The 25,110-nt window shown below is 39.3% G+C and overlaps 1 protein-coding gene across 4 annotated transcripts in view; it reads left to right on the forward strand.

The window, feature by feature from the left end:
* Nucleotides 1–25,110, forward strand: part of LOC122873566 (MAM domain-containing glycosylphosphatidylinositol anchor protein 1) — a 187,492-nt gene that overhangs the window by 136,843 nt on the left and 25,539 nt on the right. For all 4 annotated transcript variants that reach the window (XR_006377470.1, XM_044190478.1, XM_044190467.1 and 1 more), the window contains exons 10-16: nt 902–1,168; nt 1,300–1,448; nt 13,284–13,464; nt 13,605–13,628; nt 15,830–15,982; nt 16,199–16,360; nt 23,483–23,613. Coding sequence is in view for 3 of the 4 variants with exons in the window: in XM_044190478.1 (XP_044046413.1) it covers nt 902–1,168; nt 1,300–1,448; nt 13,284–13,464; nt 13,605–13,628; nt 15,830–15,982; nt 16,199–16,360; nt 23,483–23,613 (1,067 nt within the window). In the remaining variant the exon portion in view is untranslated. The remainder of the gene's footprint in view (nt 1–901; nt 1,169–1,299; nt 1,449–13,283; nt 13,465–13,604; nt 13,629–15,829; nt 15,983–16,198; nt 16,361–23,482; nt 23,614–25,110) is intronic.

Genomic DNA, 25,110 nt, shown 5'->3' on the forward strand with positions numbered 1-25,110 from the left:
TCACAAAGTAAGTGTCCCTAATATTTTGCACAGTGTATATGAGGATGTGAGAAAAGGTGTAGTAATTTTGAAGCACAAAAGTGGATAATGTGCTGAAACCAAGAAAGCGGAGATTTAGCAATGCTTCTGATCTGTTCAGTACCAAAGAAGTAAAGAGCAGAACACTGATTCTGGGTGTTTGACTTAACAGTTCAACCGCTGAGTAAAAATGTATGCATATGTCCCTGCATCGGCATCCTATTGTATAATAAAAATATATTGCAAAAATTTGCTACATTACACCTTGAAGACATCTTCATTGTTAAAAAAAAATGCCTTACTAACTTGAAAAGCACACAAAATATATTTATATTATATGTTATACTCCTCAAATGTATTGATTAGTATATTTTATACCAAAACATTCCCCTTGATACACAGATGCAACTAAGTAAAAGTTACAACATAATAAACACAAAATCAACAGAAAAAGTAACAGAAATGAGAGTTAAATTTTTTTAGATGATTAAATTATTAATGTAGCTTATAAAATGAGGTATTCATTAGTGACAAAAAAAAATCTCTTTTTGTCATAATCAGTAATAATGCGAATCCTTATTGACTGATGTGAATATTTATTTAAATGCAGAGTGACAAGAATGACTGACTGAAATCAGTGTGCATGATGTTTGTATGCAACTCAAATACTTACTCAATTCAAAACAAACATAAGCACTGCCATTAGGTTATTAATTGCAGTAAAGAATGAAAAGAATGAATGAATTATATGTACATACTTCTTACATGCTCCTGCACCTTATACCCTTTTATTAATTGACATAGCAGGTTAAACAATGTCTTAAAACTTTAATTAACAAATGTTTTGAATGGACTAAAACTCACAGTTCTTTTGTCTTCGCAGATCCTCCCATGCTGGACCCAGTCTTCCAGGATGTACGTTCTAGGAACTATCAGATGGTGACGCTGAGGTGTACGGTCCTGCGATCAAACCCGCCACGCCTTACAGACATCCGCTGGTTCCGTAATGGCGACTTCATCCGCATGCCGATGCCAGACCTGAAGGAGACGCCTGAACTGAAGTTTAAGCTGGAACCCACCAACAACGGCTCTTATGAGTGCCGAGTCAGCAATAGTGCAGGAACATCCACATGCACATTTAATGTCTCCGGTGAGCGAACAGACATGAGACAATGCTTTGTTATCCATTTGTGGAAAATAATGTATCTATATCTATTTTTCATCCTTCAGCATAATTTATCAGTGACATTTTGTGTGTGTCCCCCCCCCCAAATCCCACAGCACAACCCTACAATGCTGAGTTCTACTTTGACACACCCAACCCAGTCCGAATCCTAAAAGGAAACAACTATTCGTACAACTTGCAGTGGACACAGAAAGATCCTGAGGCCACAGACCGTATCATAGGCTACTGGGTTAATGTCCGAAAGGTAAAGTACACTACACAAATACTTAAAAGTATACATGCCACATACACACACACAAACACACACACACACACACAAACCTGTAAAAGCACAGGTACTCATGCACAGCTCAAAGCCAATACACATGCACACAGGCATATGCTGTATTGCAGACATGTATGCACACACACTTTCATGTACTGGAGCTCTGGTATATGCATGCAATCTGGAGAACAGGTACATGGCTTGACAATCAGGAACTCACTAACTCTGTTTGTCAAATACTCATGAGACTGCCATTTATCAGTCTGGCTTAAACCAAGACAAACTTTGGTCACCTGCTTTTGTTTGCAAGTTTGGTATCACCTTGAGTGAACAGGCTCATGACTTGTGTAGACAAGAACACACATACACACAAGTCGCATGTAGTGAAGTGTGCATGCAAAGTAAACATGGGGCTTTATGAGCTTGGGAGTGTCAGGCGTGTGCAGTCAATCAATGGAGACCTGCACTGAATTACAATGCCACAGCCACTTCTCCTCTCCTCTCCTCCATATGTAAGGCTCATAGTTTTTACAATGTTGTACTGAGTGCCAAGTTTCTTTAAAGAAACAGATCATTCTGATTAAATTCTTACCCAGATTTCATGTTCTTGTGCATGTAAAAGATGTTGTTTCCAAGAAGAAGCTGTTTATAGCTATTCACAATTTCGATTCTCTTGCAGTGAGCACATCTCAAAATCATTTCAATAAAACAAACTGAGTAGAAAAAAGAGCAAACACAATCAAAACTCTTATTATGCACCAAAGTAAGTAAAGGAAAAAAAATAGAATATTTGCACTGCATTTTCTTTTATTTTGTATGCTTATAATCTCTGAAACTGAATCCGTGTATCATTTGTTCTTTCCATATTCAATTGGGTATCCAAAATCAGCAAATGAAAAAAAGATTTGTTATGTCATTATTTATTTATGAATCCAACACAAACTAGTAACGGCTTGTTTTTCGTACTTCGATTTTATGCTCAAAAATAGTAAATGGACACATTAAATATCAAAATCAAATTTGCTTCATGGCCAAAAAACGGGCCACGGAGCAAATTTGATTTTGATATTTAATGTGTCCGATTAGTGTGACCAGGGGCCTCATTTATTTACGTTGCATACGCACAAAAGAAGGTGTACGCCGCTTTCTAAGCAAACTTTGGGATTTAGAAAAAATGTGAAAAAGAATGTGCAGTTCTTCACGGTAACGCTGACCCATGCATACGCACATAAACTGGAGAAATGAGAAACTGTTTGAAATTGATACCATTGTGTAAAATAAATCGAAATATAACCTAATAAGAGTTCATTCATAGCATTCATTTTATTCTTTAAATGAATAATCAAACATCAGTTTGATTGATATTCCCTGAAGTGCACAGTAAAAGAAAACATGATTTAGGATAATAAATATCTGTTTTTGCAAAAGAACCCCTCAAATATGTTGTACAGTTTAATCGATATCACATTTAATTAGATCTGTAATTATTAAACAATAGTTATGTTATGAAATGTATTCTCAAAAATAATAAGGTGAACAGTAGGATAAATTACATTTAAACTGATGCCATTTTCGATGCCTCAGTTGGGCAGATACAAATGCATAGTTTGGTATATTGTTATCACATGTTCGTTGCGCAGAACTGTCAGTGAGATAAAGTGTGTCACATAAAACAACTTTTAATCTTTTAACTCCTCGGCAACCTCGTTAATTGAGTCGATGGAGTCTCTTTGCGTCCCATTCCTATCCCAGTATACAGTGAGTTTGTCAGCAGGTAGACACGGGACACGGAGGTTAGTACAATGACAAGGGATTTATTTGAGAAGCAAGACAGAGTACTGGGTAAAGCAATGACTGTGGAGACGAGGGGCTGGAGCTAGGAAAGTCTATGAGTCTCATCTGATATAGAGTAGGTAGTTCAGTCCACTGGAGGAGACGGGAAACAGGAGAGCCAGGAGTTGAAAACACACACGACGGTAGAGTGGAGTCCAAAGTCCTAGGGTATTCTTCAGGTGATACTACGGTCGGGTAGAATCTCATATTAGGTTTGAGACCAGACAGTGAGTGAACCGGGGAGTGTGACTTTATAGTGTGGGGTTGGTGATTAATGGCAGGTGTGTAATCAGTACTCAGGTGAGTGAGATCTGTTGATTGCAGTGGGTGGAGCTGGTGGTGTCTGTTGGCTCTCTGACAGAGTTACACTGTGTCCTGCAAATTCAACCTCGTTTTTTATTTTCCAAAATAGTTTGTTGAAAAAACCCACTTACGTTGATGTTCAAGCTTGTATTCATTACATTAAATCAGGTACCACCATCGTCCAATTATAGTACGAAAAACAAGCCGTTATTTGTTTTTTGTGTTGGATTCATAAATGAATAACAAAATAATGAATTGTTTTTTTCATTTTCCTATTTTGGATTCCCTATTGAATATGAAAAGAACAAATGATACACGGATTGAACTGTCTCCTGTTTCTCAATATCAAAAATAAATACAGGTAGATTAGATTGGATTAAAATCAACCTCCATTCGTCAATTTTTCCTCCTCACCTCTTATATTGTCTCCTGTCTTCAAGTTACCCACTTTTCCTGAATAGCCATCACATCTCCTTCAATAGCTCACATCACTCAGTTCAACACAGGCTACATTTATCACTTTCCACTGTCCAGAGATGTGAAGAAGAGCAGCTCTAAAAAAAAACCCATTAGAGGGCTGCGCCTCTGTTCACAGAACTAAGATTACAATGCCTAACCATCATTTCAAATTTTCCACATACAATTACTTTGCTGTCACAGCAAGATTTTAGCTTTGAGTGCCAGACAGACAATAATGTGTTTATTCCTGATGTTGTAACCACAACTTAACAAGACCAGGCCTTCACTGCCAACGTCTCTCATTTAAGCCAGAATTCAGTCCAGTGACAGGAGAGTACATTTTTTATGGTATTTTCATGTTTTATCGTGTCCTCAAATGATTGACTTTGCATTGATGTGACTTCATTTTCACAACCCTGTGAGAGGTGTTAAATTAGTCTTGCAGTCACAAACTTGAATTTAGAATAAACAGCTTAACACTTATGCTCCCCTTAAGTAGATTTTAAGCCAGTAAACAAATTAGATATGCTCAGGGAGATATTATTTATACATTTTTCTATTACACAAGTAACATGCACACATAGCTATTCCATAAAAATAAATATCAGTAAGTGATAGTTTATCAGTGATAGCTTTACTGCTTCTAACCCCTCCTAACAGTTTTGGAGCCCTCTGAGCGGGCGCCTGATCTGAAGTCGGGAACCTCTGTCCACAATAGGAGAGCAACCTCAGGCCACCTTCTTGTTTTGTTTCAAACATCTATTCATAGATTACTGGCCTTGAGTCAGAAGACAGGAAGGATAATAGTGAATTATACACAATTGGCTGGGGGTTAGTGTGTGTGTATGTGTGTGTGTGAGACACTGAAACAGAGGGAATCCAGGGTCTGCCAGCTTGCTTTTGTGTGGATGAATAGCTAATTCCCCTCCTACTTTAAGACTTGGCAGCTTACCTCATTAAGTAAGACTCTACAGGGAGACAGAAAATGAGGACTGGCCTTCCTAAGATGCACATTTGATTGCATGCCTCAGCTCTCTAAAAACTCTCGCTTTACCTCTCTTTTGTTCCCTCTCCTTTTGTCCTCTGTCCTTCTACCAATATTTCTCTATCTTTCACACACAGCATCTCTTCTTTTCCCATTTGTTGTTCTTTCTTGCCATCTCTCAGTCCTCCTTGCTTCCACTTGTGCTCCTCTCTCTCTCTCTCTCTCTCTCTCTCTCTCTCTCTCTCTCTCTTCGTGCGTAAGCTTTTCCCTTCCCTTTTCTGTTTTTCCGGCACTGAGGTACTGTGTTATAAGTGCAGGCTTAATGGCATTTAATGTTGGGTGAACCGTGGCAACTGAAATAGCGCTGATAAATAGTCGCTGCGAGTATGCTGACAGTGTTAAAATAATGAGTTGCTTTAAGTGGCATTTTAGGACTTCTTAAATGTTGTTAAACTTTAATTTAATTTCAAGGTTTTTACCTGCATGTTTTTATGCGTGAATTAGAGAGCAGCGAAAAAAGAGAGGAAGTAAAGGAAAGCAGTGGGTGAGGGTGAGCAAGAAAGTAAATGAAACTGTGCGAAAGAGAGAAATAAGATGCAAATTAAAGAAAAACAGCGAATCTCACTGGTCCTCTCGACTATTAAATAGAGTACAAGAACATTCAAATGTAATACCATCTCAATTTCACAACCCATCTATTTCTGCAACACTTTTTCCAGCTCATCCTCTTAACGCCTTGACACTCTATCTTTTTAGCACGTACAAAATGATGTAGGGGGTCTCGGGGGAGAAACACAGAGGGGAATAAAAGACTCAGATAAGTTCATGTAGAGCAGTGCTCTTCACTGTAGGTCTGAGCACACTGCTATAACTTTGCTCATACACATTAGTGTGTCCATTTGCTTCAACTTTTGCACTTTGTTGTTGTTTAAGTGGGTGTGTTTCTAGTGAAGGGTTGTGTATATTTATGGTTCTTTGTGCCTAGGTATGTATGTATGTATATATGAATGGCCTCTAATGCATATTTACCTGTGTGTATAGCGTATGTCCATTCCTGTGTGTGTGGCAGGCATGGTTTGCTCCATGACTCATTGCCAGGCTGTGAAATCCCTGTTTACACTTGTTAATTTAGTTTTGTTCTCCCTGCAGGGGGTTTCCCTGTGTAGGAATTAACAGAGTTGACAGGCCCTCCTTGTTTCATCAAGCTGTCCTTACACACCTTTTCTACACCACAACCTCCAGCCCTAGGGTTTCCTAAATGTGTACTTTGATTCGTGAGAGATAATTAAAATGTGATAATCTTACCTTTTTGCAACAAGAGAGACAGATTTACTAAGTCTTTTGTGGCTCATTTCAGACACTTTCATTTATTTAGCCAGACTCGCATAGGGAGCTCAGGTTGTCTGCCATCAGAGTCGCAATTAATGCAGTGCTCTTCTTTCATGCATTTATGGGGGTATCGTGTAAATATGCTGGATTCACATTTACTAAATTCTGCGCTAAAAGCAGCTGCAGATTTGTTCACATATATTAAGGGAGGATAGGGAAGAGGAAATTTAAGTAATCTGTTCTCTATAGAAAACATATTAACACAAACCAGGAGGCCAGTTTGCTTCAGTGTATCTGTTCAAAAACAAAAAAATGACAGCTGCTTGAAAAGAAAAAGCGTACAGTAGCCAATAATTACTTTGACGTCGGATCATTTTACAAACAAAGAGGGGAAGGAAAGTATGAGTGGGTGGTCATTAAACTTGAACTTGATCTTCACCAAGCTGCTAATGCACTTAGTGAACATCTCTTCCTCCATTCCCTTATAATGTGTTCAAACAGAAAGCAAGTGAATTTTTGCGTTATTTGCACAAATTTGACTGCTGCTGTGGCCTTGGTAAATGTTTTACAACTTGGCATTTTCTTATCAGAACTTGATCATCTTAAACTGCACGTTTTTGCAATTTTCATCCACGTAAATCTGGTGTAAACAATAAGGAGTAGGTTCTATGTGTGTTTAGTATTTAGTATGTTACAATATAGTGCCTTTGAAATGATGACTATCCAGCACACTATGCAGACAGACAAACCTTTGTTCACAGAACATGTATCACAGCAAAATGTATATTCTGTACACATGCACTGCAGAGACACTGAAATCAGAGAACTACCATGCCAGAATATACACGTCTTTGAGTTTCTTTTAATCCAAAATTTCTCTTCTTCTGTTTGTATTCTTTAACCTTATTGTACCTTCCTTTTTGCTTTTTTCTCCCTCTTCATACCTCCCATCTCTCAATCTTTCCACCTCATCTCGAAATCGACCACTCTGCCTGCAGCTATGGAGTTGTGTATCTTGTGTTTCACTGAAGTTGTGCAGCTAGCAGCTGACCTGGCTTCAGCTCATAACCACACCCAGGTTCTTTCCGCACTGAGACACACTCACACACAGTCACACAAACACTCCCGTGCAAACACATATCCCCATTATCATATATATGAGAAATTAGAAATATTCATGATGAATTAGAGTTGTACATTAAATCAAATATATGAAAAATTTATGTACATAACCAACCCCACTATGCACATATACTCGTATATTCACACACAAGGCCAAAAAGAGAGCACGTGCAAGCATAGATACTCAAACGCACAGACACGGTGCACACATGCACCGTTGATGTCTTGTTCACATACATGCACCCAATATCAGTGAGCAGATGGATCAGTCATGAAAGAGATCCATTAAGTAAGGGATAATGCCCGACGAGGTGTCCATTATCAGGAATTTATGGAAGACGGGGAGGCCAGTAATTCATGATTATGGACACCTCAAAGGGCATTATCCTGCTTATACCATGGTTACTTACCAAAGAAATAAACCCTTAACCCTTAATTTATATTTTCATGCATATTGCAATTAAAATCTAAAGTTTTTCACAAGCACATAAATTAGTTTCCCTGGTAACATCTGAGGATTTGACTAACATCTGGAACAATCATTACCATCCCATAAGGTTCTTATGCAATGGAAACATTGTTCGCTACTCCAGTAAATCGGACGAACCTTAGATACGACTTGACAACGGGAGATATTTCTAGTACGCTCAGCTCATAGAACCCTTTGACTCAGCTCTGAGCCAGAAAGCTAACATTATGCTAGCAAGATTCAAAGTCAATAACATTGTGTACAGTTGACAAAAAGTAAATATAATTTGACAGTATGTTTAACAACAAGACTAGCTAGCTATCCTGCCACGTCATTGTCCCTAAATCAATATCAAGATTTTCACGATAAAATGATAGGCCGCTTATGTGATACAAAGTCGCCATCCGGTGGTGTTCAGAAGATGAGGCACTGAAGAACTACACTCAGTGTTGTAAATAAGATATTTAGATTTTTAGAACCATGAACAGACTGGAACTACCTCTCTTTCGAAGGTGTCCATTATCAGGAATTAATGGACACCTCGCAGCCAATCAGAATTGAGTATTCACCCAGACCATGGTATAATAGAGGGTAATAGAAAAATTTACCTCACATTCCTTAGTGTTTGAAGAGGCTGCCTCCTCTTGCGCTGTTTTCTCTCTCACACACGTCACTCTGTGTGTTTCTGGCTGCTCTCACCCTCTTTCACGCATTCTTTGTCTTGTTGTCTTTTTGTTGACAGTCTGGTGAAGACACAGCTGAAAACACTGTCTGAGTGAAATTCCTGAAAGTGTGTGGCATAGACACACACATGGGCCCACACACACACCCACACACACACACACACGTCAAGAGAAGTATATGAACTTCCAAATCAGTCTATCAAACATTCATCTCTCTCCTTCTTTAAATGTGTCAGTCACTCACTCTGGTCTCCTTCTGTTGGTCCTTTCTCTACATGCTGTACCCTCCCCTGGTCCCTATTCCTGTCACTTAGGCACACACACACACACACACACACACACACGTTAATTTATGTCACTTTTGGGGACAATACATAGACTTACATTCATTTCCTGGAGACTTACTCTAACCTTAACCTAACCCTAACCTTAACCACTGACCCAAAAATTTACTTTGTCACAAAAAGCAAAAGCTGTGTCCCCAATTGGACAAGCTGTTCCCACTTAACTGGTCTTTTGTCTAAAATTTATCCCCGAAGGTAGCCTAAGTCAGACCCACACACACACATTATTTCTACTGACCTAGTGAGGGAGGCAGACAGAGACAGAGGCAGGGAGACAGAGCCTTTTACCTGTAGTGGTTGCAGCTGAATTCACACTGAGTCACACTTCTGCACCTCATTGATCCAGTGTGTATTTCCGGGTCCACACGGTGTATATGTGTGTGTGTTTGTGCGTGTGTTAGTGCATGCTTTTAGTCTAGTTATTTCTTTCTAACGTCTATCTCCCACATACTGTAAAAAGGACCAAAGCAAGTGTGGGCACAGACCCTGTCCACTCATGAAGAAAGCATAATTCTACTTACCTCTAAAGCTCAGACTCTTCAGCATTATTAACTCATCTCTCCCTGCTAACACACACTCTATGCATAATCCATGAACATAGCTTTTCTTTCCTGCTATATTTCACATAATTATGCATATGCTGTATGAGCAGTGTGTAAATGTTTATATGGATGAATGTGAGTGGTGTTAAAGGGGCACAATACTTTTACACAATAATTTTACAATGTGACTGCTACCATTTAAAATAGTATACACTGTATGATAATGAAGGAGTTTTGTAGTAAGTTATGGTGGCAACTGAGCAAATCTCTTACAATGCAGATACACTGGAAGCCTGCAGTATTACTGTATGTGTCAACAATAAAAAACTGCTGAGCAATACACTATCAATGAAAGAGTGACTCAGAACCTCCCAAAAAATTGTCATATTGCTAATTAGAAAAGCCAGTCTGTTAGAAAATGAATAGCAGTGGCAGTAGTTCTGTATTAATCCAATACTGGGATTAATACCACCACCTACAGCACTGGCAATTACGGCAGTTGCATCATCCAGTACGTTCCACCTTGCTTTCTTCCATAGCAAATCCAATAAAATAAAAACGGACATGTGTATCTGAACTTTTCTCCAATTAATCATCTCTCTCTCTAAAGGTGACCCTTTGGAGCTGCTCGATCCCTAGGTTGGGAACAACTCGACAAAACTTGCTATTTACACATTGATTAATCATCATTAACAATCTAATAATCATATATAATCATTTCAGTCACACGGGACATTTTGCTGCAGAATGAGTACTAACTTTTGATACTTGAAGTATATTTTGCTCATAATACCTATGTACTTTTACTTGAGCAGGATTTTGAATGCAGGACTTCTAATGGAGTTTTTTTTTATTGTTGCATTGGTGCCTTACTTAAGTAAAGTATCTGAGTACTTCTTCCAACACTGGATATACCAGTTTTCATGGCATTCATTACAGTTACAGTAAGAAAAGGCATAGGCTCACAGAACTGGATGGAAAGCCTGCATTTTACTTATTTCTTGCTTTATTTTTTCTCAGAAATAGTTACACATTTACCTGATAACACTATCAGGACTGTAACATTTTAGCAGAAGTGGGTCCAGGGCGTTACTCATGAAAACTTCAGCAAGACACATCGCTGTTTGAGAAATCAAAACCTGTGACCTTTCCTTGATTTGACGGTCTCTTAAACCAAAAGGTCACTTTGCTGCCTTTTCATTAAAAGAGACAGTGTCGTGTTATACAACATCCTGCTACTAAGTCCTCTGTTAAGTTGCTTCTTTCTGAATTCCTTCCAATTACAGTGATATTTAGGCAGTTATCTGATGCCGCTAACCAGAGTGAAATTCAATGGGTGCAATAGTAGAATAACTGAACATTCCTAGATTACGCCAACTATAATACAAGCAAACAGGAGTCCTGTGTGCAAAGGTCAGAACCTTAATGTCCTCTAATATGTTTGTGCTCACAGCAACATCATAAAAGAATTGTTTGCTGGGAAAAGGAAAATGGTAGTTGAAGAGCAGATAAGAGGATGTTTTGGAATTATTGATATGAATTAGAGAAAAAAACATATTATTTGGGAGGAAATGTGGTTTATGTTTAGAAAAATAAAATTTTCACCTGCACTGAAAGATACTTGCTGTTGTGCAAGGATGTTCCATGACTGGCAAGAATGGGTAAAAAGTTGGAGCAACTGAAATGGAAACAGCAAGACTGGCACAGAGAAAAGAAGATTTAACAGCCTGAGCAGGAGTCACCATGGTCTTGTCAATAGAAATGATCAGCTCAGTTTAACTGAGTTTGAATTTGTTGTGGTGAGTAAACATCCAATGAGAATAGCACACCTCAACTTGAGTGTCAGAGGACAGGAGGAAAAGCAGATTTCACTGCGAGGACAGTGCCTCTATGACTTACCAAACTGTTACACTTTGGATTGGATGAGGTAGAAGCAGAATATCAAGCAAGCACATCTTTTTTATATATATATATATATATATATATATATATATATATATATATATATATATAGAGAGAGAGAGAGAGATGTTGCCAGTTGTTCTTAATGTATATATATATAGTTATGATAACTTTTTATGTTGCTTCTTTTTTTTGGCCAATATTATGTCTTTATGTCAACTGTTGTAGTCAACTTTTGTAATTTGTGATGATTGAAATTAAAAGCGGTTTTCAGTGCAATAAATCAATCAACCAATTAAGTCATATGTGTGGATCCTATAAATTGCTCTAAATTCATGGTGCATATTATGTGCACAAACTTATTATACTATGATTGCTCACAGTGTAAGGGCTCTGTTCTGTAGACATTTACCGTACACACAGAAGCATATGCACACACATGAATCACGCACACATATATACACACACTTCTGCTGCATGCATTACCTGATAATGGCATGCTGTGGGTGTACTAAGGTGTTATGGTGGAGTGGCTGACCTAATGCATTAGATTGAGCTCACTGTCAGGTCTTTAAGTAGCTGGGATCAGAGACAGATACATAGCTAATGGATACTTCTCTCCGTGGGTGGAATAACACAGCAATAGCTCTATTAAAAGTGGTGCTAACAAAAAACATCCCTGACTTAACTTTTAAAAAATGAGAAGACAACAATTGGACTGGATTAACATCCATTTTATTTTCATTTTCATCCCGGTAATGCACAGCCAATTCAATTTATTTACAAGACTGTTTGGGATTTAGTGTCTGTAGGTTATACAGTGCTTTATCATAAATGACTGAATAGGGAGAAGTGAAAGAAATATGTCTTTAATTTCCAATATTACAGTAATAGTTATGTTCCATATTGTGGCAGCGGTGGGCAATAATACATTGTGTTGGAAACCACATAGCTTGCTTAGTACAACAACACTGGACCAAAATGTGTGTTTGAAAGCAGGAGACCACCTCTGTGCTGAGACTAACGTAGCCTTTGCTGGCTTTCAAAGCATTTAGCGAGATGAGATTGTAGCAAATTATTCTTTTGACAGTAGCTTTACTTTGTTTTGGATGAAAGATGAAATTGAAAACATATGCAGTCCAAGATAGATACAAACTAAGTCCTGATGTATGTTGACTGGCTATATGCCCCGAACACTCTGTATGCCCCTACCTAATTCCACTGACAATGAATGGAAATGTGAAGGAATATGCACAGATATGGGGAAGTAAAATATGATGATATGGTGATTAATAGGGTGTTTTAGATAAATGATTGTTGCTTCTACAAGACTGAGCAAATATCTGTGGAGCACTAACCAGTGGTTGAGGGCGTCCCGAGTTTGACTTTGTTTGCCTGTTTACATAAAATTCTCAAGTGTATTACCAGTGTTGTACTGTAGGAGCAGTTACTATTACAGTGAAAACCCTCCACATGGGAGATGAGCTGTAGCTTTGTTGTAACCGGGAGTGAGTTTCCCATCACTTGGTTGACTTCCGATTGGTAAAAAATCTGGATATCTGACCATATCAACATAAAGTGGTAGAGATGAGGGTGAGGATGGTATGGTGAAAGCAGGGGAGGAAAGGAGAAAAGATGGGAGGTATGCCTGATAGTATCGACACCTCCATATGTGCCTCTGTTTCTGCCTTGTAGTAAGATATGCAGCATTTTCTGATGATCATCTTTTTTTGTATGTATTTGGTTTTTTTTGCAAACTTGTGCATATTTGTTAGTAAACATCTTAACATGTCTGCATCTTCCCTACTTGTGTGTGTGTGTGTGTTCAACTGTACAAATCCAGAACAAGCAGAACCTGCTGTCAAAGCAGATAGACCTCAAGGGTAAGGAGCCAGAGAAGGGTGTGCTGATGTCCCACACCATATCAGACCTGAGAATCCCTCTGTCTTACGAGGTCCGACTGGCCCCCATCACCACCTACAGCACTGGGGACTACGTCAGTCGCATCATACAGTACTCAGAACGTGAGTCTTATTTAAAACCATTTTCATCTAACATCTTTTTCTAAAGTCATTATCTTTCATATCAATTTATGTACTTTGTACAAAACATAGATAAGTGGATTGTGCATATCTGAGTGTTACTCAATATTATTTTCTTACAGCCTACACCTACCCAAGACCCTCAGGTGAGACTTCTCTCTTATCTACCATGCTCTGCTCGTCCACATTTCTACATTTCACAGTGTTGTTGTTGTGACCTGATTGATGACAGGGTGGTGAAGTTAGGAAGGCACATTGAATTTTGGTGCAAGCTAATTTAGCTTGTATGCTGCAAGCGATGTCAGCACAAGTTTGTCAAAGCAAAGTTTGCCATGACCCAGCCTCCGCCTTTATTAAATCTTGTTGCTAGGGAGGAGAGTGGGATAACAGTAAGATGTGAGAAAGCAACTGATGGCTGGAAGCAGGTCCATGACATTTAAAATGTCATCACAGAGTGACAATAATTGGAGGATACAAGACTGGTTTATGCCATGTGATTGGTTATATTGTAAATGGGCTAAATATTTGAAACTCACTTGTTGAAACTATATTAAAAGTATGTTACATAACCAAGTTAAAGTGGGCATCATTTTTCTCTCTCTTAGCACCCCCTTTCTCCGTCTCACTCTCTTGCACTAACTCCAGCTCTCTCCCTGCCTCTCATCCTCTCTCTTGCCATCCCGCTTTCTTTCTCAGTCAATTGCATCTTGTCTATTTTCTTCATTAAGAGATACGTAGCATTTTTCTGGCAGGAGTGGCAGTTGGCTCCGTCAGGGTGAGGCAATTAAAACAACAGCAGATTGGAACAGACTGCGAGAACAACAGTGCAAATTGAAAGGAGCGCATGTAGTGGAGCAGGGTGTGAATAGTAATAGATTAGCTTCCTGAAACAAAGAAGCACATCCAAGCCATCTGCATGGGGAGCGCGAGCCATATGCATCTGCAGCGGACTGTGTGAGTGTCCGGGAAGCCTTCGCTGAATCTGTCAGCTTGGAAGGTTTTTGATAGTTGTTGTTGTACTCGCTTGCCTCGATTTTCATTTGTCTGGCGAGTCTCTGATAATGACAGAGCCCTCCAGATGGGCTAATGAAGGTGACAACACCATAGAGAGAAGCCCAACAAGAGACGTCAGCACAAAGGATAATGACAATTCCCTCTCAGACGTCTTTCTCAGAATGTCTTTTTTTGTCCTCCCTGATATATGTGGCAATACTCCAGTTATACTATATAAATGGGAGTACAAACAATGAATCCCAAAGATCCTAGACGATTATTTGTCATGTGAGGATGTGTCTGATCATAGCTTCCCCTAAGCTTTGTTGTGAGAATGATGCAAATTCAAATATTCAAAAAATATAAGCAGCGAGTGAAGACAGTCACATTGGAAAAGGTAGACCTGTGCATCAACGTTTATTGCATGCACAACATACATTAAACCCACTACCTCACAAACTGAGTCTCAGTGCTCACATTCTTAAGAGGTTCATACAGGAAAAATGTTCTCCACAACAATCCATGCATTTCTCACAAATTATTCCTAATAGGAGATAATTATACCTTCCATACATCTCCCGTACTAACCCATGAGTGTAAGCCCTCACTTTCCCCATTTAGAAGTTGAAGTTCTTTACATAGAATACTCTTCTTTAATCTTTATTTTTGTTTGTCTTTTTTTCTTTTTATTAGTAGTAGTAGCAGTATTTTTTTACTGCCTGAAATGTATCAAGAAGCTCTTGATTCATATCAGGTGGCCTGTTGCTGCATCATTAATTCATTGATTGTTACATTGATATACTGTATACTTAGATTCTTGAAATTTGACTTTTTAACAAATGTTGTATTTGAAATACCCCTTGAATAAAGAAACAACCTATAGTGTAAACCAGGGTTCAGTAGGTCAACTGTTCTTCCTCTGATAATCGTGCTTCACTGTGTTTTTTATGTTCTCCACAATACCTTTTTTTTAATATTTTTCTTTTTTTACATTTGACATAACCTGACCTAATCATAGTTACCTTTAAATATTTTTGCATCTGGGAGTCATATATCAGAATATGCATAATATGTGGAATCCACTTAAACTTTCACATTATATACCCTGCCTCCTACATTGTGCCTATCACTTTGTCAGTAATTGCCTGGCTGTCTAATCCTCACATTTGAAGTGCATATTGCAGAGGTTATTATACAGCTATATTGCTGGCATTAATTTCCTGGTAAAAGTGGGTGGGGAAAAAAACAGTAGGTTATATCACCTGTAGTTTGTGATGTCACCTCCCTGACATGTCACTGATCTTATGTGTTTTCCTCTCTTGTTTTTTTCTCGACACACACACACACATCCCAGACCATGTGTGTGGTTTTGAGGATGAGCGGATCTGTGGTTTTTCTCAAGACCGGAGTGATGTCTTTGACTGGACGAGACAGAATCATCTGACGCAGAATCCCAAGCGATCTGCCAATACCGGCCCCGAGACTGACCGCAGTGGAACCAAGGAGGGTGAGGAAACTGGGGAATCAGTTTATGTACAGGTTCATTTCTGTGTATAGCAGTTTTAATAGCACAGCAACAGAACTGCATATTGCACAAAGTGAAAATTGTTAGAAATTGAAGAAAACAGAATTAAATAGAAATCAATTTTCACTCATAATTACATTTCATTTTGAGTTGCATTGGAGACTCTGGACAATACAGTGTTGTCTTGTTGGTTTTCAGGGTACTACATGTACATTGAAGCGTCACGGCCACGTATTCAGGGGGACAAGGCTCGTCTGCTTTCTCCACTTTTTAATGTGACCTCAGTCAGGGGCCCCAAGGGCTCTGGCAGAGTCCCATACTGTGTGTCCTTCTACTACCACATGAAGGGCAAACATATTGGTGAGTAGTACAGCGGAGAATAATGCTCATAAACATGCACACACACATTGTCTTCTACCACATGAGAGCATCCATAGAAGCACAGTGGCACACAGTAGAGAGTATGCTGACATTCGATACTATCGGGGTTTTCATATCACTGGGCTTCTGTCAAAAGCTGAAGTCGCTTGTAGAGCTTGTCAGACACAACATCATAGGTGTGTGTGGGGGGTTACCAAAGTTCTGTTTTATGTTATTCCTTGTGACTTAGTGTGTGGGTTTGTGTGTGTTTGGAGATGGCTGACGGGGGCAGTGGGTGTATGATTTATGGCAGTGGCAAGACACTATCAGTCATTTGGGGGAGCTGTTCATCATAATATGCTCTGTCACACAGCTAGAATGCATACATCTTGTAGCCTACACAACTGCATGCACCCCTACACACACACACACACACACACACATGCATACTGTATACACAGGCATGGATTCCCACAAAAAAAAACATAGTAAACCTTGCAAATACATGAAGGCACACCCACATTTATTCACACACACACACACGCAAACATACACAATGTTGATTTATGTGTCCATAGCCCAAGCATACAGACTTCAGTGTAACATTTGTTACATTTTGACCTGCCCTGTCTCCTAAGAATGTTATAGTGTATAGAATGGCACAATGTTTGTGTGCGCAACCAGATATGACTATGAAATAATTATCTATATTTAACTGTATAAATGAGAGAAAAGGGGCTTTGTTTCAGACATCTTGGAAGTTTTAATGATATGAAGAAGCTCACTCATTCGCTTCAAGTTCATCAAATTTTTAGCCCTGCTTGCTGTATGGCTCTAAGGATGGCAATGTCTGTTTGTTGGTCATTCAGTCTGTCGGTCCACCACTTTGGTGAACTGAAATATCTTGACTGAATTATCTCAACTATCGCAACTTTCTGATGGATTGCTATGAAATTTTGTACAGACATTGGTGATCCCCTGACCTTTCCTCTAGTGCTACCATGTGGTTGACATTTGTGGATCAGAGTGAAATATTTCGAGAACTCTCTGATGGATTGCCATGAAATTTACAACTGATATTCCAGGTCCCTACTACTTACATTGTAACTTTGGTGATCCTCTGACTTTTCCTCTAGTGCCACTAGAAGGTCCAATTTCGCACTGATGCTGTGATATATCTCAATCTCTTCCACTCAATGTAATATTTTCCAGTATTATTTTAAGGCAAATTAAAGAAAAGGGAAAAAACAGTAAAGGCTATTGTTTATGGTTCATAAATCATGTTTGATTTAAAGAAGAATAAAGAATTAAGGTAAAATAACTATTAAGAGCAAACATGAACCGGGCAATGTCAGCAGCTACCGTTGGAGAAAAGCCAGGATGAGGAGGAGGATGGAATGACGTTGTGCTATCTTAGCGTTTGACTCTGACTATGTACGTTATCTTAGAAAGTTGACTTAAAGCAGCGCTTAAATAAACAGAATAAATACGATACAGTAGATAGAAATAAGACGGTGTAGTCCCTCATTCGTCCAGGAGTGTTCCATCGTAGAAAAGGTTTCAGTCGTAGTCATCTGGACACTGTTTTCAGAATCAAGATGTTTCGGCTCCCACCCAGAAGTCATTCTCAATTGTGAAAATGGTCTGAGAACTCAGCAATTTAAGCTACTCTGTGTTGCTTAAGCCCTGCCCTCAGGGAGGAGCCTTCCTGAGTGGCTGCTGTTTACCCTGCCTAGTTTCACCTGAAACTGACCTTCTTTTGTTTCCATGATGGCCCAGTAATCAGGCCTATTGTTTTCTGGCTACACCTCCCTCATCACTGTTAAGTACCTGATTCGCATCTGATTGGCTTGACCATGGTGTTAATACACTGTGGTAAACGGTTGGCAAGTTGAATCTCAGACCACCATTTCTGTTTAAAGAGGGGTTTTCTTTTTTCACAAAAATAGCTTCTTTGACTCCTCTTTCAAACCAACTCTTCTCTCTACTTAGAATCTTCACCTCATTGTCTTCAAATTTGTGGTTTGTAGCTTTTAGATGCAAATGCACGGCGCTCTGCAATCACGAGTTAGCGTGTCGTCTGTTTGACTTTATCAGCACAAAAAACGGTTTTGGTCGCTATAGCCAATTGTCTCATAAACACTACCTGTTAACTAGCTATCATTCCCAAGCTGCTGCACTACGGTGATGAAATCCTTATTTTGTAATCCCAACATCGTCCGACAAAATCAACATGGATCAAGGTTAATGACAACAGCTCTGCTGTGTATTCGGCTATATTGACATTTAAAATTATGATTTGTAACGATCAGAGAAGATTTAAGGCCACAGAATGTCTGTCTTCTTAACTTTACTGCCCCACAGTCCCGACTCCCACTGGGCTGGCTTACATCATCGTTTTGCAAAAGCTCAGCTTTCCCCGTTCTGTTTTTTGCTCTGTTTTTTAGGGGAGAAAAATGCCAATTTAGTTTGGACAGAGGGCTGCAACGAAGAGAAAAAGATGCGTTTACAAATTTCACCAGCTTAGTGTGGACGTTCTCTCAGAGGCAAAAGGCAAGCCAAACAAAACACAACAGAATACCCCCTAAAACCTGGGAGTCTAGCTAAAAATCAAAGAGGTGATGGACCAAACTAGAGCTTAAAGTTGAGTGAATATTGGACTTAACATTCAGTAGATTTGGTTAAATGTATGGTTATCTAACCTTTGGTATACCACCGGCACTGTGAGTTTATTTTCCTTGCTCCTTCTCACCACTCTCTATCTTCTCTTACAACAGATTTCTGCATATCACAATTTAAAGCACAGAGTAATCTGTAGTGGATACTACAGCACTTACTTGAGCATTTGCATTGTGCATTTTGCTCAAAGAGCCTGTTGGTGTTTCACTGCAAAGCAACGAGACAAGACAATGCATTATCAGTCAGTGCTTGCTCACGATTAGTACATTCTGCTACCTGCTACGCCCAGCTCTGCCACAAGCCCTCCCTCAATTTACTCTGTTGTTCTCCCAGTCTGTTCCAATCTGTTGTCACTTTAATTGCCTTACCTTGGCAGAGCTCACACTCCTGCCATGGAGACACAGTGTGACTCTTAATGACAAAAAGAGACACGATGAGGATAAGACAGAGGGGGTCAGTGAGAGGAGAGACGAGACGAGAAGAGTGAGTGGGGGATGGGGGTCGGCCTTGGAAAGAAGAAAGGAGGGTTATTGAAGAGAGTGAGAGCAAAGACGATGGTAGGAAAAAGAGACGGACTGAGAAAAATGAAATGCGACAAGAAAGGAAGCGCAAGTAAACAAGTATGAAGAGGCATAGAAGGGAGGTAAAAAGGGCTAGAACAGAGAGCTGCAGGAGAGGTCATCAACTCGTTAATGTTCAGAGGTAGTGATAGGATGCAAGAGGTAACACTTTATTCTGAAGTACTCTAACTAGTTTTAATGTACTCCAATGTATAGTGTTAAAGTACTGTAATGACTTAATATGTTGAAAGCTTTTAGGTACGTTGACACAAAGCAATTTTTAGAAATGCTGTTGAAATATTGCTCTTTTCTGACCCACATATATGCTAGCAATTTTGTAATCATAAGGTTATTTGAAAATGAAAGAGGTCAAAGTATCTTTTGAGGATTTTGCAAAATGAGAAAAGAAAGCATAATGCCCTTTGACTAGTTTTGATTTGTATAGGTGTGAAATAGGTCGACGCTGCAAATAAAGACCTCCCCATGTGATGTGTTTTGCTTTTCACCTTAGTGTTTCTCTTTGGGCTTGCTGGCAGCAACAATAAACAACATTTAATTAGTTTTGTTTGGCATTGGGTAGTATTTTAGACTGGCTCAGGTTTGCAGAGTGCTACTGGCAAGCTTACTTGGAATCACTGGATTATTTTCAGTTCAGAGTGATGGAAAACATATTGGAGTTTGAGGTTATTTAAAATGTTGCACCTCTTGTATGTTGTTTTGGATTACACTTTTATTAAGTAAGACTTTTAATTAGTTTGCTGTATGAATGTTGACAGGTCTGTGTGGAAAAGGAATGGGGTGATGTTATTTTATACCTAATAGCAAGTGTTATCTTTCTTTTTGGTGGCTTTTTCTAGACACTACTTACTGTTTAAAAAATGCCAACTTTTAAGGTTTAGATTCTCATTTTCAGGACAACAGCTTGTTGTCTAGCAAGGTTTGATTAATAAAGGATTTAGCTAAGCCCATATGTGGCCCTTTTTTCTTATGCTCCTGAATTGGTTTTTTACTCAGAACTTTGAATAACATGATTTGGCTTGGTGTTGTGGCAGAAGCCACACCACGGACATGATTCTGTGGACAAGTAGCCGTGATAGAGCTGTGCCTTCTCCTCTGCCTCTCTGACACTCTTAACAACACACTCTGCTTTACCTCAGTCCAATCAATAGACTGCTTATCAGAGTCCTCTTTCTTTTTCCCTTTGTCGTGTGTGTGTGTGTGTGTGTGTGTGTGTGTGTGTGTGTGTGTGTAGGTGGTGATGGTGAGGGTGCAACAGAGATAGGAGGAGAGGGAGAGAATAGGTGGTCAGTGAGGAGGGAGACAATGAGGCTCAGATATGTGGAGGTAGAATGAGAGAGTGGGCTGAGCAGGTAAAAGTGGGCTACACCAGAATTAACCAATGTTTCTCTCTACAGGGCCACCCAAGTCCTTTAAAATTGAATGTGATGAACAATTGCAAGTGACCGTCTAATGTGGATATTCCGGCTACATTATCACTACATAATTTTTTTTACCACGAGCACTCTGCTGTTTGTACCTGCATGGAGCATGATCCAAACTGTAGACAACCATACAAATAGATCCTGCTGTTAAAACAATAGCTTGGCATTTTGGGGAAGTGCTTTCTTGCAGAGAGTTAGATGAGAAGATCAATACCACTCATATATGACTGTTTAATAAGAGGAAACACACAAGACTGGAAACAGTGGGAAACAGCCAGCCTGGGTTTGTCCAAAAGTAACAAAATCCGTCTACAAGCACCTTTAATTCACACATCATATCTTGTTTGTTAAATCTGTACAAAAACTGAAGTGTAAACACGACAAGTTGTGGTTTTACGAGGAAATATATGCAGGACTATTTCTTGGCCAGGCAGAGAGACTTCCTGGAGGCTCTGTCCGTTGCCTGGCAACTTCATAGTGATGACAAGAAGTTTTCATGTCTTTATGCTAAGCTAAGCTAATGGATAACTTGGTCCAGCTTCATATTGAACAGACAGATATGGTATGGATCTTGTCATCTATCTCTCAGCAAAGAAGTGGTTAAGCGTGTTTCCCAAAATGTCGAACAATTGCAAAACAAAAAGTAGCCTGAAAATCTGACAAATTTAGATCCCAGCACATCTTTGAATTGATACATTTACCTTCAGTCATGTTTCATTAAACCAGTGTGGCTGTACAGCGGAGACTGGAAAATGTTTTATTTGAAATGTATAGATGGTCAAAGAATAATTAAAAATTATGTTTATTATCAGAGTTTAGAGTGATAACTAGATTGAGAGTTTGCTTCCCACTGCTTCTTTTTCTGTACCACATACAGCCATCCTCAACATGTTATTAACTTCCCTGTTTGCGCCCATGAACAGTACACTTTCCCAAGTCACACCTCTCTTCTGACAGAGTACAAAGTTAATTACTGCCAGCCTGCTGCCTATTTCAAGGTTTGAAGAACATTAGCTTAAAGATACACATACACACAACAGTCAGGACAAGCATTTATACACATACACAAGCATATATCTAAACTCATGTAAACTCATACTTTATGTACACACACGCACACACATATTTACAGCATGTAACACACAGATACCGTGCCCCCTGTCTGTGTATTTGTTTAAGAGACTGTGGTTGGTTAATGTTCCAATTAGGAGCTGGCTGGGGATCGTTAAGGAGATGAATGATTCTCTCACACCTTAGAGACCCGAGAGAGAGAGATAGAGAGAGAGAGAGAGACTATTTGGAACATTTCCTTATGGCTCAGTGGTGTCATTCTCTCTAGCTTGTTTTTCAGGATTCAGGACAATTGATTTTTATGTCATGTTTCCACAGTAGTTACAGATGTTTTTTGGGATTTAAACCAAACATCACGTGGCAGTAAGGTGTATACTGGAAACAAAATGAGCTGCTCTCCATCTCCTTTCTCTCGTTACCTCTGTCTGACATTCTCTCTTCCTTTCTCCTTGCTGCTGTCTTTTTGGTAAAATAAAGCCATCCACTGGTCAATGTAGATTTCAAGACATATCACCACTCATCCAAGGGCCTTCACACATTTAATTTAAACCTAAATGTCATCCACATACAGTATCTGACCTCAGAACTTCACCCTAGTATATATAGTGTGCAATGCATTTGTTTCCACTTCCTATATAAATTAGGTGAGGCCGTAATAGCACAGCCATGTTTTTGTATATAGAAATGAATGCAATTCGAAGTATGTGGTGCTCAAACACAGGTCTGGTAGTGCATTATGTTATTTAGAGTTTGGTCCCCTACATTTTATGGGAAAAACTAAATTTTCTAAATGGTGTTTAATGTTGACAACTTGACAGCAGCTAGATATTTGGTGCTGTTGGCTGAATATATGCCAGTGACAATCAGTCAGAACAGAGATTGCTCCTTGTACAGTCTGTAAAACATGGAGTGGTTTCACTGGGATGAAGGCAGTGGTTACAATCAAATACCTTCTGTTTCTCTTGTGACTGTAAACAATCAATTACATTTTTGTGGTGGACACACATGATTAGTAGGCCAGTTACAGTTAGGATTGAGGCATCTAAACTGATTAGACACGATTCAGATCATAGCCAATTTGTTCAGTGCATCCACTGTATTTATTCAGTCATTCAATATGTACTCCCTTCTGACTGTCAAAACTAAAACATTTGTCAATGTTGGTGGAAATAAGTCATTATGTGTGGGTCATTATGTTTAAAATGTTTCGCCTTTAGATTTCAATAATCTTAAGGCCTGCTCCCAGCTTAACATAACTTAGTATTCAGTCTTTGCTCATTGAAAGTTTCTAATGATCTGTACTGTCTGTGTGTGTGGCTGTGTGCGGCTGTGTGCACCTGTGGGAATGCATGTGTGCATACCTTTCACAGGCACTCTCAATGTGCTTCTGAGAGTGAGAAGCATCGCCTCTGTGGACTCGGTGGTGTGGATGAAGTCTGGCCATCAGGGCCCGGACTGGAAGAAAGCATTCTTTGACATCAGCCCCAGTGGACCCTTCCAGGTAATGGCTTGACGATTACTTTACCTTCCAACAAAGAAAATTGCAAAAACAACAACAATACAGCAGCGAAGAAAGTGCACAACTTGTGTTTTTAAACCAGCAGTATAATGTTTCAGAATGTGTCTGTCGTTATAGAAAAACATGAGCACAGCAGACCAGAGGATATAACCTAAGAGCTTGTGTTTCTTAAAGACAGTAATAATGCTCCCCCCACCCCTGCAGCCACACTAAGCACCTGAGATGTGTTGCATGCAGAGAAATAACTTGACCTAATGCCATGACCTGGTCATCTGTTGAGAGCCAAACATGTAGTGTGCTCTGTACTGTTTGCATGATGTTGAAAGAACTCAACCTCTGAATTGAAATCAGCCTCCAGTGCTAACCTCTTGAGGGTTAATTTCCACCACATAGCAACAAAGAAAAGAAGAAGAAAAAAATGGAATTATATGCTTTTATGTTCACTGTATTCCTTTTTTTCTGTCAGCTCTCTCATCCCTGAGACATTTCCTCTACTGCAGCCATTTCCTCTCTACTGTGTCTTTCCCCAAGAGGACGGCCTCCACTGCAGCCTAGATAGAACAGGGGGATTTTGTACTCTGGTGGCTGTTGGGAATCAAGGAAATTCCACAAAGAATTGGGCTTGAAACTCTGCTTGGAATTTGATGAATATTTCCCAGGAAATTGCCCACAGTGAAATTTAAAGTTCCAAGAACAGTAGATTTACTTTTGAGCTCCCAGAATCATTGCCACATTGGTGTCAGAGTTAACCCATATCCACAATCTCTCTCCTGTTACTTGGTGGAGGCAAAATATCAACAGGTATTAGAAATAAATAAAAGTTTTTAGCAGCAGGGTGGCGACATGGTGAGCGTAAGTACTCAAGCTCTCTCTGGCAAGCATCTGCCCTATTAGTGCCCCTGCCAGGACCTGAGCTGCTGCAGCTGATCACACTCTCAGAATGTAATCAATGAGAGTTTGCCCATTGGATTATAGTATAATATAGTATCACATTATTATTTATCAAGCCACACACTTTTGTGCAAAAAAGTACTAATGAAAGCAACTGGAATGGTATCAACACCAATACTGACTTTATGAAAGGGATCGGGTATCAGCCAAATGTTACCAATCCAAATTAAATGCAGTTTTCTAGTCCTTGTCATAAAAAAAGTTTCTACAATATCATTAACATTTTCTGAAAAGAATTTTGGGATGTCTCCAAGCTAAAATGGGATGTTAAATTGCTCTTTATGAAGTGACGTGTAAGACAAAAACAGGAATGATCCCAATCGTTTCCACTCAAAGAGGTAAACAAGTTTTAGGAGAATACTTGAGGCTTACACCTGGGCCAATTCATATATGATTTGCAGTTAAAAGGATATGTACTTACTAATGTGACTCCCCTCAAAACTATGTTTAACTTGATTAGGAACTGATGTGAACTATTTCTCATGTCTAAAACTCTGACCCAGCTCAAATTAAGCTCAAGGGGTACAG

The sequence above is a fragment of the Siniperca chuatsi genome, linkage group LG1 (genome assembly GCF_020085105.1).
Source record: "Siniperca chuatsi isolate FFG_IHB_CAS linkage group LG1, ASM2008510v1, whole genome shotgun sequence".
Taxonomy (NCBI): Eukaryota; Metazoa; Chordata; class Actinopteri; order Centrarchiformes; family Sinipercidae; genus Siniperca; species Siniperca chuatsi.